General features: G+C 42.4%; 2 protein-coding genes across 2 annotated transcripts; both read left to right on the forward strand.

Annotated features, from left to right (window-relative positions):
* Nucleotides 1-204: 204 nt before the first annotated feature.
* Nucleotides 205-1,548, forward strand: LOC112942066 (uncharacterized). The gene is made up of 2 exons (XM_069288521.1): nucleotides 205-1,306; nucleotides 1,388-1,548. The coding sequence occupies exons 1-2, from the start codon at nucleotides 205-207 to the stop codon at nucleotides 1,546-1,548; spliced, it is 1,263 nt and encodes a 420-aa protein (XP_069144622.1).
* A 24-nt stretch (nucleotides 1,549-1,572) lies between these two features.
* LOC138338055 (uncharacterized) lies at nucleotides 1,573-2,139 on the forward strand. The gene is made up of 2 exons (XM_069288522.1): nucleotides 1,573-1,951; nucleotides 2,045-2,139. The coding sequence occupies exons 1-2, from the start codon at nucleotides 1,573-1,575 to the stop codon at nucleotides 2,137-2,139; spliced, it is 474 nt and encodes a 157-aa protein (XP_069144623.1).
* Nucleotides 2,140-13,957: the final 11,818 nt, after the last annotated feature.

Consider the following 13,957-nt stretch of genomic DNA (forward strand, 5'->3'; position numbering starts at 1 on the left):
TCAACACGACGAGACAGGGAAAAAGGAAAGGGCTATCTACTACATCAGTAAGAAATTTACTCGTACGAGTCTCGCTACACTTTACTGGAGAGAACATGCTGTGCTCTGACGTGGCTTGCCCAGAAGTTGAGACACTCTTTGTCGTCATATACTACATATCTTATCTCCAGAATGGACCCATTGAAGTACATTTTCCAGAAAGCGATGCCGACCGGGAAGTTAGCTAAATGGCAAATGTTGTTGAGTGAGTTCGATATCTTGTATGTGACTCAGAAGGCAATAAAGGCACAAGCTTTGGCTGATCATCTCGCGGAAAACCCCGTTGACGAAGAATATGAACCACTTAAGACGTATTTTCACGATGTGGAGGTGTCATTTGTGGGTGAAGATATCTCTGAACCTTATCCAGGTTGGAGATTATTCTTTGACGGAGTGGCGAATCACCAGGGTAAAGGTGTTGGAGCAGTCCTGGTATCAGAATCTGGTCAGCACTATCCTATGGCGGCTAAACTACGATTCAACTGCACAAACAACATGGCTGAGTATGAAGCTTGCATTCTCGGTTTGAAAATGGCCGTTGACATGAATGTTTACGAGTTACTGGTTATCGGAGATTCAGACCTCTTGATTCATCAGGTTCAAGGAGAATGGGCTGCGAAGAACCCAAAAATTGTACCTTACGTACAGTACGTCCAAAATCTGTGCAAAAGGTTCCGCGGGATTGAGTTCAAACATACTCCCAGAATACAGAATGAACTAGCTGATGCTCTCGCAACCATCGCTTCAATGATCAAACATCCAGATACTGATTACATCGACCCGTTGGATATAGACTTGAGGGAACATCCAGTCCATTGTTCACATGTTGAATCAGAACCAGATGGTTTGCCTTGGTATTTCGACATAAAGAGGTACCTGGAGTCTGGGACATATCCAGAAGACGCCACATCTAATCAAAAGAAGTCGATACGTCGTATGGCTCTCAATTTCTTTCTAAATGGAGAAGTCTTGTATAGGAGGACTCCAGATTTGGGTCTTTTAAGATGTGTAGATGCTGCTGAAGCTGTGAGGCTTATTGAACAGATACATGCTGGAGTTTGCGGTACACACATGAATGGGCTTACTTTAGCAAGAAAGGTTCTTCGAGCTGGTTATTTCTGGATGACTATGGAGAATGACTGTTGCAAATTCGTGCAAAAATGCCATAAATGTCAAGTGCACGACGATTTGATACGGGTGCCACCTCACGAACTTAATGCTATGAGTTCACCTTGGCCATTTGTAGCTTGGGGAATGGATGTCATCGGTCCTATAGAGCCAGCCGCTTCTAATGGACACAGATTCATTTTGGTTGCCATCGATTATTTCACCAAGTGGGTGGAAGCAGCCTCTTACAAATCAGTAACCAAGAAAGTGGTGGCCGACTTTGTATGCAACAATCTGATATGCCAATTTGGAGTTCCAGAATCCATCATCACTGATAACGGTGCAAATCTCAATAGTCATCTGATGAAAGAGATATGTGAACAATTTAAGATTATTCACTGAAGGTCAAGTGCTTACCGCCCTCAAATGAACGGAGCTGTAGAGGCCGCCAACAAGAACATCAAGAAGATTCTGAGGAAAATGATTGACAAGCAGCGGGGTTGGCATGAAATGTTGTCGTATGCTCTACTGGGTTATCGAACGACGGTCAGAACATCAACTGGGGCTACTCCATACTTGCTAGTATACGGAACAGAAGCAGTCGTACCTGCTGAAGTCGAGATACCGTCACTGAGGATCATCCAAGAAGCTGAGCTAAGTAATGCTGAGTGGGTTAGCAAACGGATTGATCAACTAGCTTTGATTGATCAGAAGAGGATGGTCGCTGTTTGCCATGGCCAGTTGTATAGACAAAGAATGACTCGTGCTTTTCACAAAAGAGTAAGAGCCAGAAATTTTGAAGTTGGTCAGTTGGTTCTTAAGCGTATTTTTCCTCATCAAGACGAGTACAAAGGAAAGTTCGCACCAAACTGGCAAGGTCCTTACATGGTTCGCAAAGTACTATCTGGAGGTGCTTTAGTCTTGTCAGAGATGGATAGCGCTGTATGGCCCAAGCCTATCAACTCAGATGCTGTCAAGAGATATTACGCGTGAAGTTCGTTTTGCATTTTCCCTCATTTACTTGTAATCTTCTGTTTGCTTGTATTTGTTCGAATTTGAATTCTTATCCCTCCTGTAACGAACTAAGTCTGACCTGAATTCTCGAGAACGAGATACGTAGGCGGCCTGTGTCGACTTCGGTCACCCCATTTACCCCCTTAATTATTTCTTTGCATTTGAACTACGTTCGACCTGAATTCTCAAGAATGAGATACGTAGGCGGCCTTTGTCGGCCTCGGTCGGTTTCTTTGTAAATTTTATTCTTGTTAACCTTTAAGGGGAACTACGTTTGACCTGATTCCTGCCCCAATGGGATACGTAGGCGCCACAAGGGCTCGGTCATATCTCTCGTAAGATTTTTATTTCCCTTCTACAATAGAAACTGGGACAGAATTTTTGAGAGGGACTCAAAAATTCTCCAGAAGAAGTCTCCTCTTCAGCAAGTCAAACTAAAGATATTTCGAGATTTGCGACTGGGATAGAATTTTTGAGAAGACCTCCAAAATTCCGCGATCTGTTCGGTTACAACGGAAAGATGAGCAAGACAGTAAACTGGGATAGAAATTTTGAGGATGGCCTCAAAATTTCGTTATGGGTCTTCCCTACAAGTCCGGAATGCCTCTGAAATTCATTCGACAAGCGTCGGACTCAAAAGAGCTCGTTAAGCCGGACATGACATGACTTGGCGGTGACTTTTTCAAGATACTATTTCTTAAAAAATTTCTTGTTTCTCTTAAAAATTTCCCTTTTATATTTCATCTGTTTTGGCATAAGATATTTCCTTATCTATCAAGAGTCGGGAAATCGGGAAATCAATTGGAGACATCAAGACAAGGAGCAAACAACCAAAGAGATCGACACAGATCAGTATGTTTAAAACTGACAATTTTTCTGTGGATGAAGGTTTATAGCTTCGCTTCGAAATCGTCCGAATTCTTCCGACTGATGAATACGGAGAAGGAGAAAACTATCTCCAAAGCCAGTGATTTTATTGAAAGCAAGAAGCATTTCATATCGTTTATGCCAAGATGCTTGTGAATGTGTTTGTTTATTTCAAGCCATTCCCCAATACATGAAATTTACAAAGTGCCTGGCCAGATTCAAAGGTGAATCAAAAAGGAATCTCAGCGAAGATTTCACGATTTCTATAGAAGACGCTATTTGCATTGCGTTATCAAAGCAAGATGATTATTGTCGATCAAGACAATGCACTACCTCAGAAGAGACAGCTATGCTATTATTATTTTTATCATTATCGATCAAGTCAATATATTATTTGGAGGTCATCTTGCCGTTACTATCCACGGGGGCGATATAAATATTCATGCATCGCGGGATTTATGCCTCGCTGGAATTCATGCATAGCGAAAATCATGCATCGCGAGTCATTAATTATGCACGACGAGAAGATTTCATGCCTCGTCAAAATTTATGCATCGCGAGAAGACTTCATACCTCGCTGGAATTTATACATCGCGAGAAGAATTTATGCCTCGCTGGAAATCATGCATAGCGGAATCATGCATCGCGGAATCATGCATCGCGAGTCATTACTTATGCACGATGAGAAGATTTCATGACTCGTCAAAATTTATACATCGCGAGAAGACTTCATACCTCGCTGGAATTTATGCATCACGAGAAGAATCCATGCCTCGTTGAAAATCATGCATCGCGGAAATCATACATCGCGAGTCATTAATTATGCACGACGAGAAGATTCCATGCCTCGTCAAAATTTATGCATCGCGAGAAGACTTCATACCTCGCTGGAATTTATGCATCACGAGAAGAATCCATGCCTCGTTGAAAATCATGCATCGCGGAATCATGCATAGCGGAATCATGCATCGCGGAATCATGCATCGCGGAAATCATGCATCGCGGAATCATGCATCGCGAGTCATTAATTATGCACGATGAGAAGATTTCATGCCTCGTCAAAATTTATGCATCGCGAGAAGACTTCATACCTCACTGGAATTTATGCATCACGAGAAGAATCCATGCCTCGTTGAAAATCATGCATCGCGGAAATCATGCATCGCGAGTCATTAATTATGCACGCCGAGAAGATTTCATGCCTCGTCAAAAGATATGCATCGCGAGAAGACTTCATACCACGCAGGGAATTTACATATTGCGGGAAGATATTTATGCCTCGCAAGAGGACATACACGGATAAAGAAAGAGCAATATTTATCCATCGGCCTCAACCACATTCCTTATTTTGATAAAAGAAAACATCAAGAAGAGCATCGAAGATAACGACAAAAGAGACATCAATATCGCATCAACATTTATTTATTTATTTTAGCATCAAATGAAGAGTACACTGAAGATTTTATTTACAAAGCACAAGGCATGATCTTTATTTGCTGAACGTCAGACCGATCGAGTCGACGTCGAATATTGAGGAGAACAATGAAGTGTCGACATGGTAAAAGACACTGTCTCCCTTTCTAATTGCATTTTAAGCTGACGAGTTTTATCTCAGTCTTTGTCGAGGGCATCCAAAAAGGATGAATTCTCCAAAAACCACAGGTGCGGACAACATCAAAAAGGATGCAGCACAACGTGGAACTTTTTCTTAGCAGCGAACTGGGACATAGTCCGAAGGGGAATGTCAAACTCTTTGGACGCGAGCAGAGGAGCGGCTTCCACCACAATCGAACCACCCTCTCAAGACATGCGGGTTTTTCTCTAGTTCTGTCAGTTTCGGTCTCGCATCCGGAAGTTTCAATCTTTCAGAAGCAAGTTTCCAATTTGAGTGACAACTCGCCAAGAGCCTTGGAAGTTATGTCCGTGTAAGTTCTTACCTATGGATGTGAAGAGCTCCACATTCATGGTTAAGAGATTACAAGCCTCTTTTGCATACTCGTTTAATTTGTCACTTGTCCAGAACCGAAGATTATCTGGCATAATAGATTTCCTTCTCCACCGACTGAGTCGAACTACACACAGCCTGATTCTGAAGGTTTAGGGATATGTAGGCGGATTTAATATCGAAACTCGGCTGTATCCCAATATTCGCTCTTGAATTCTGTTCTCAAGCATTTCGGCCCTTCATAATTTGGTGTCGATGTGGCTTTTAGAATTCTTTCAAAATCGTGCGTTGAATCAAGCTTATCGAACTACAAGTGGCCCGAATTCTCATATAGCCTGAGATAGGTAGGAAACCCATTTTCAAGGGTTCGGCCATAATTCCTAAACCCTTTGTCAAATACTTCCTTTAAAATGAATAGGGTTGGCCAAAATTGGTGGTCAATTTCATTTTCCTCGAGTTGCTTGCATCAACCCAAGTAAAATGAGGGACAGTTGTTGACACCCAATTTTTGACCCGCGTCGGTATAAATTAATTATCGAGCTTCGTGAGTTTTTCAAATTATTTAAGTTAATTAGTTTTATAAATCTTGCAAAAAAAAATATATATGTATATATATATATGTATGTATGTATGTATATATGTATATCTTAAATTTAGAAGGTATTCTATTAAACTAGTTTACTTTAAATCACAACTATATTTTGAATCATTATTTTATAATTTAAATAATTATGTTAATAAATAATTAGGCTCGTTAATAAATTTATATCAATTTCGTTTTAAATCGATGACTCCTCTTAAATTTGACTTGTTTTCCCTTTTTATTCTCTTTAGAGCCGAAATTGGGCCCTTCTCCAACCTACCAGCCCACTCCAATTTCCCCCCCTCTCCTTTCCAGCCGCCCCAGGCCCAAAGAATGAGCGGCCCATTTCCCTTTCCCCTTGTCAACCCCACCTCAATTCTGAGGCCCACTCTCTATCCAACAGCACAAATTTCCCTCAGCCCAAACCCTTTAAATCTTTACCCGACCCAACCCATTCGACCCGATCCGACCCATCCCCCTTCTTCTTCCCCTTTCCTTCGTCCCAACAATTCCCAAAAAGACAGAAAAAATGTCAAGAACAGAAAACCCAGAAAAATGCAGAAACAACAGACCCCCCCAAAACGGAAATCTCCCTCCCCAAGATGCGACCTCTCCTCGCGTCTCTCCCACGCGTCTCTATCCGTCTCTCTCCCTCTCTCCCATGCGACCCCTCATTCCCCTTTCTTTCCCCATAATTCCCAGAACAGAAAAACGCCAAAGAACCCAGGAAACGCAGACAAAAACGCAGAGGAAGCAGACTCCGAAAATGAAAAAACTTCCCTCTCACACGTGAAGTCTCTCCCTCACGCGTCCTTCTCTCCTCTCCTCTCGCTAGTACGCCGCGTAGCCTGTCAGTGCTTTCAGCTGTGGCAGACCTGCTCGTCCTTGCGACAACGAGACGAGGACACGTCGCTTGCAAGGACGATAGCCTCAATCCGAGCCATCCAACAATGTCATTCTTCAGAGGTTTGGCAGCCTTTGGTACAAAACCCAGCTGGGGGAGGATTTTGAATTTCGAATTGAGGGGGAGAATTTCGATTTTGCCCCAAACCTTTCCTGAAATTCCCCCGCCCTCCTAACCCCTAAATCTTCTTCCATATAAACCCCACCCCTCTTCCGAAAAAGGGGTTGGCGATTCTGAGGTTAGAGATTTTCATCGAAATTTTTTTTGGAAAATCAGAACTTAGGTCGGACATTTTGGTTTGAGAATTTAGAGTGTTGGAATTTTGTGAAAAATTTTGAGAAGCTTTTGTGTTTGATCCTGCTCCTGCTGTCTAACCATGAAGAACAGTTGAGAAATTTTGAGAGAGAGTTCTGTTTCTTTCTCCGCTCGCTCTAAAGAAATTTACGGACAATAGTAGACTCCGCCTGTGTTCCATTCATCTCCCCTCGCTTTGTCTCGTCGTCTGGATTGCTGTCGAGTTCCCCCTTTTGTCTGAAGCTGAGTTCCGTTCGAGTCACCTGTGGCGTGAAGTTGTCGCTCTTCAGCTCGTCGTCCCTGTTCGCTGCCTCAAAGAAGGTATGTTTTCCATTTTTCTATCAGTTTTCTAAGCAGAACTCGAAACTGTGGTTTGTTCGCTGAAAATATGAGATGTTACACCTTGCTCGCTCGTTTGAATCCGCAATGTATCGTGCGTCATAGCTCTATCTCATTTCGATTTGCTCGCCATGTGTTGTTTTCTATTGTTATAAGTTTGCCGTGGTAGAAGTCTTATCATGTTGGCCTTGACTTGTTCGTTTTGGAGAGACACCGTTGAATGTTAGTTCGCATGCTTTGGCGTTTCATCGAGTTTAGCTTCTGTTAAGTTTCAGTTTTGTTTAAGTTGGAAATTTTCATGGTATAATAATTTTCTGGGAAGGTTTGCTGAATATGAATGAATTCCCCTCTTTCCCTCAAGTAGTTTTGTGATGCCAAGATTGATTTTGAAGTATTTTCCTTAGGTTGAGTTCTTTGTCTAGTCATGATGTGGCTCTGTATGTGATATTTCTTCTTATGAAATTTTACTCACGGTCTGTGTCTATGTGTTCTTCCATTTGCTTAGAATGTGTTACTCTTTTACTTATTCGCAGGGTCTCGTTTCAAAACACTTAGAAAATCTGAAATTGGGTACTGAAAATCGACTCTCTGAACTTCGTGACTGTCACGACCCAAATCCGAGCCGCGACTGGCACCCACACTTACCCTCCTATGTGAGCGAACCAACCAATCTAAACCTTAACATTTCAATATAATATCAACAGAAAGTAATGCGGAAGACTTATGCTCATTAATAAAAACCAATTCAATAACTATTATTTCCCAAAATCTGGAAGTCATCACCACAAGAACATCTACTTTAAACTACTAATTCTAAGAGTTTCTAAGAAGCTAAAAATACATAAGAAGCTAGTCCATGCCGGAAGTTCAAGGCATCAAGACTTGAAGAAGAAGATCCAGTCCAAGCTAGAAGCATTAGCTCACCCTGAATTTTCGATGTAGTAAGACTGGCTTGAATTACTGTTGAGTTGAAGACGATGGCACGTTTGCTGCACTCCACAAATAAACAAGAAGAAAACATAAAAGTAGGGGTCAGTACAAAACACGGGTACTGAGTAGATATCATCGGCCAACTCAAAATAGAAATCAATATATACCAAGTAATATCATAAAATCAACTATGATACTCAACATGTAGCAACAACAAATACTATATCATTAACAATTACCGTCAAACTCACACATGAGGACTCAAGCCTCGATACCATACTCATTTGGGAATCATGTTCATTAGATTGAGTATATTAACATCTTTCAAGATTCATTATCTTTATTTCTCTTGTGTCAGTACGTGACACTCTGCTCCCTCAATATTCATTAATCCTCTTGTGTCGGTACGTGACACTCCGATCCCCTAAATATATGTGTTGGTTCGTGACACCCGATCCCCTAAGTTCGTGACACCCGATCCCCTAAATCTACGTGTCGGTTCGTGACACTCGATCCCCTAATACTACGTGTCAGTTCGTGACACCCGATCCCCTAATACTACGTGTCGGTTCGTGACACCTGATCCCCTAATACTACGTGTCGGTTCGTGACATCCGATCCCCTAATTCTACGTGTCGGTTCGTGACACCCGATCCCCTAATTCTATGTGTCGGTTCGTGACACCCGATCCCCTAATACTACGTGTCGGTTCGTGACACCCGATCCCCTAATTTTACGTGTCGGTTCGTGACACCCGATCCCCTAATCTCCTTCCATCAATTCATCAAGCCTTCTTTCTTACCAAGGCATCATCAATCTCATTACTTTAGTTCATCAAGCCTTCTCCCTTACCAAGGCATCATCATTAAAAAGAGATTAGGTTTTTATCAAGATTTGGGATTCAATAACTTCATCATGCTTAATATAATCACAATTATATAATCACGTTCATGCATGCATACAATTAAGCACATAGCAGGGTTTACAATACTACCAATACATATCATTCTCTATTAAGAGTTTACTATGAAAGCATGAAAACCATAACCTACCTCCACCGAAGACTAGTGATCAAGCAAGCAAATTCCCAAAGCTTTGTGTTTTCCTCTTTGTTTCTCCTCTCTCGATCAATCCTCTCTCTCTCTTTGTTCTTTCTATTTTTCTTTATTCAAACCCTCTTTCTTTTACCCTAATTAGTATATAATTAAGAATAAAAGATAGCAATAATGACCCACTAATTAACTTAAGGTTACCTCTTTTAACCCCCAAGTAATTAGACTTATTAACATTAACCCACTAACTTTATAATTAAAGCAGGAATAGTCAAAAACGTCCCTTAAAACGTATCAAGAAATTCGACCCAAACTGGGATTACGCAGTCTGTGACGGCTCGTCGCGCCTGCGACGGTCCGTCCTGCGGCCCCGTCACAGAGTTTAGAGACTCAATTTCTTTGAAGAGTCTGTGATGGTCCGTCACACCTATGACGGTCCGTCCTGCCATTCCGTTACGAAGTTCAGAGAGTCAATTTTCAGTACCTAATTTCAGATTTTCTAAGTGTTTTGAAACGAGACCCTGCGACGGTCCGTCGTGCCCATGACGGTCCGTCGTGGGGTCCGTCGTTTCTACCAGTTTTTCCAGAATTGAAGTCTGCTGCTCAAAACGACTAAACAGGTCGTTACAATAGATATCAATTTACCCATCGTTCGTCCCCGAACAATCACAAGAAGGAAAACAAGGATGAAAAGGAGTACCTAAATCTGTAAACAGGTGTGGGTATCTTTCTCGCATATCAGCCTCTTTCTCCCAAGTGGCTTCTTCAACGGGTCGATTCTTCCATTGAACTTTGATGGATGCAATTTCCCTTGATCTCAACTTGAGAATTTCTCTATCTAGAATGGTAACAGGCTCCTCCTCATAAGTCAAATTTTCGTCAAGCAAGACTGAATCCCAACGAATAATATAGTTTCCATCCCATGGTATCTTTTCAACATAGACACAAGAAATACCGGATGCACTCCGGACAGCCCTGGAGGCAAGGCTAACTCATAAGCCACCTCCCCTACTCGCTTAAGTACTTCAAATGGACCAATATACCTTGGGCTAAGTTTACCTCGCTTACCAAACCGCATCACCCCTTTCATCGGCGAAACCTTCAACAAGACTTGTTCACCCTCCATGAACTCCAAGTCTCTAACCTTTCGATCTACATACTTTTTCTGTCTACTTTGATCCGCTAACAACTTTTCTTGAATAGATTTCACTTTATCTAACGATTCTCTCAGAAGGTCAGAACCCCAAGGTCTAACCTCAAATGTATCAAACCACCCAATGGGAGACCTACATCTTCTCCCATATAGTGCCTCAAATGGGGCCATATCAATGCTTGAGTGATAGCTATTGTTGTAGGAGAACTCTGCTAAGGGTAAGAAGCTATCCCACTGACCACCAAATTCTATCACACATTCACGAAGCATATCCTCCAACACTTGAATCGTTCGCTCAGACTGACCATCGGTCTGAGGATGGAACGCAGTACTAAGGTCCAAGCTAGTACCCAATTCCGCATGCAATGTTTTCCAAAATTTAGAAGTAAACTGCGTACCTCTATCTGATATGATGGATAGTGGAACCCCATGCAACCGAACGATTTCTGAGATATAGATCTTGGCTAACTTCTCGGCATTGTAAGTCACCTTAACCGGAATAAAATGAGCAGACTTAGTTAACCTATCAACAATCACCCAAATAGAGTCGTACTTACCCATCATCTTTGGAAGACCAACCACGAAGTCCATTGCGATTCTCTCCTATTTCCATTCCGGAATGGGCATCCTCTGATGTGTTCCTCCGGGCCTTTGGTGTTCATACTTTACTTGTTGACAGTTTGGACATTTGGCAATAAAATCTACAATATCACGCTTCATTCTACTCCACCAAAAGTGTTGCTTTAGGTCACGGTACATCTTGGTTGCACCCGGATATATTGAATACCTTGAACTATGAGCCTCTGTCAGAATGGTGTTGATCAAATCATCGACGCGGGGTATACATACCCTTCCCTTAATCCTCAAAACACCTTCCTCATCGATTATCGCTTCTTTAGCCTCTCCTTGCAACACTTTATCTCGGATCCGGATCAATTTTTCATCATTAAACTGCTTTCCCTTAATCTTGTCAAGGAAGGAAGATCTTGCCTCCACACAAGCCAACAATCCTCCCTTCTCATTTACTTCTAATCTCATAAGGTCGTTAGCCAAAATCTGAACTTCTCTAGTCAATGGGCGTCTAGAAGCTTGCAAGTGAGATAGACTTCCCATGCTTCCCGCCTTTCTACTTAAAGCATCCGCTACAATATTCGCCTTCCCCGGATGATACAAAATAGTGATGTCGTAGTCCTTCAGTAGTTCCATCCATCTCCTCTGTCTCAAGTTCAAATCTTTCTGAGTAAAGACATACTGTAGGCTACGATGATCCGTATAGACCTCACACTTAACCCCATATAAATAGTGTCTCCATTGCTTTAATGCAAACACTACCGCAGCCAATTCCAAATCATGAGTTGGATAGTTACGTTCATGCACTTTTAATTGCCTTGAAACATAAGCAATCACATTCTTCTCTTGCATTAGCACTGCACCCAAACCATAATAGGATGCATCACAATAAACAATGAAGTTCTTACCCTCTACGGGCAAGGTGAGAATGGGTGCGGTAGTCAACAAAGTCTTGAGCTTCTGAAAGCTTTCCTTACACTCATCCGACCATACAAATGGAACATTTTGCTTAGTCAAGTTCGTCAGTTGGGAAGCAATAGAAGAGAATCCCTTGACAAATCGGCGGTAGTAGCTAGTTAACCCAACAAAGCTCCTTATTTCTGACACATTAGTAGGTCTTACCCAATTCTTCACTGTCTCAATCTTAGAAGGATCCACCATCACTCCATCCTTGGAAACCACGTGCCCCAAGAAGGACACTGCATCTAGCCAAAACTCACACTTAGAGAACTTGGCATAAAGCTTTTTCTCCCTCAACATTTCCAATACCATTCTCAAATGCTCCTCATGTTCTTTCTTGCTCTTTGAGTATATCAGTATATCATCAATAAATACGATCACGAAGAGGTCCAAATATAGCTTAAAAATCCCGTTCATCAAGCTCATGAACGCAGCAGGGGCATTCGTAAGGCCAAAAGACATCACTACAAATTCGTAATGCCCATACCTCGTTCGAAAAGCAGTCTTTGGCACATCCGTTGCCCGTATTTTCAATTGATGATAGCCGGATCTCAAGTCAATCTTAGAGAAGACACAAGCACCTTGTAACTGATCGAACAAGTCATCAATGCGAGGAAGAGGATACTTGTTCTTTATGGTTACCTTGTTTAGTTGTCTGTAGTCTATACACATTCGAAAACTCCCATGCTTCTTCACAAACAAAACCGGAGCACCCCAAGGAGATGCACTTGGTCTAATAAAGCCTTTGTTTAACAACTCTTGAAGTTGGGCTTTTAACTCTCTTAACTCCGCGGGAGCCATTCTATAAGGGGGTATAGAAATGGGGCGAGTACCCGGTTCAAGGTCAATACAGAAATCAATATCCCTATCTGGTGGCAAACCAGGAAGATCTGCAGGGAACACATCCAGAAACTCACGGACCACCGAAACCGACTCAATCGAAGGTACTTGGGTAGTGTCATCCTTGAGATGTGCCAAGAAAGCTAAACACCCTTTACTAACCATTTTCTTAGCACGAAGAAAGGAGATGATACGCACCGGATTGGAAGTGTAGTCACCCTCCCAAACTAACGGATCTGTCCAAGGCTTGGCTAACGTCACCGTTTTAGCATTACAATCCAAGATCGCAAATTGCGGAGAAAGCCAAGTCATACCCAGAATTACATCAAAATCATCCATTTCTAAGATAACCAAATCTACATAAGTATTGCTCCCCACAAAGTTCACCAAACAAGACCTATATACCTTTTCAACTACCACAGACTCACCCACCGGAGTAGAAACACGAATAGGCATATCAAGTAATTCACTATGTAAATTTAGACCATTAGCAAATGAGGAAGATACATAAGAAAATGTGGATCCAGGATCAAACAATACAGAAGCCATGCAATCACAAACCAGAAGATTACCTGTGATGACAGCATCAGATGCCTCCGCTTCAGACCGCCCAGGGAAAGCGTAACAATGGGCCCTTTCGTTTGTTTGTCCGTTGCCCCTACCATGTTGTGATGCAGTGGCTCCAGTTTGCCCATCACCTCGACCATTTTGGTGACCACCATTACCTCGACCACCACGTCCTCCAGAATAACGACCTCTACCATGACCACCTCTACCTCTAGCCATTGGGGGTCTATAACTCTGTTTTGGACAATTTCTCCTAATATGTCAGTCTCCCCACATCCATAACACTCTCTAGAGTCAAGCATTGGTCTCTCAGAGAAGTGTTGACCGGTCTGAGGTGAACCCCCAACTACAGTCTGTAGTGAAGACAGAATGGGTCGAACTGAGTAACCTCCGGAACCCTGTCCTCTAGAGTAAGAACCATTAAACTCACCTCCCTTTCGAAACCTCTTTGATGTCAATGCCATGGTGAATTCATCTGGCTTCACTCCTTCCACCTCTACCACGAAATCTACCACTTCTTGGAAGGATTTGGCCGTAGCCGCTACCTGTAAGGATGAAATCCGCAACTCTGACCTCAACCCCTTCACAAAACGACGAATCCGCTCTTATGGACTGAAACAAAGTTGGGTGGCATATCTGGATAGTGCACGAAACTTAGCCTCATATGCATTGACCGACATCCTGCCTTGCTCTAGGCTCAAGAACTCGTCCCTTTTCCTATCCCTCAATGTACGAGGGATATACTTCTCCATAAACAAGCTAGAGAATGAGGCCCAAGTCATAGGTGGTGCCT

This window comes from Solanum lycopersicum, chromosome 8 (genome assembly GCF_036512215.1).
Source record: "Solanum lycopersicum chromosome 8, SLM_r2.1".
Lineage (NCBI taxonomy): Eukaryota > Viridiplantae > Streptophyta > Magnoliopsida > Solanales > Solanaceae > Solanum > Solanum lycopersicum.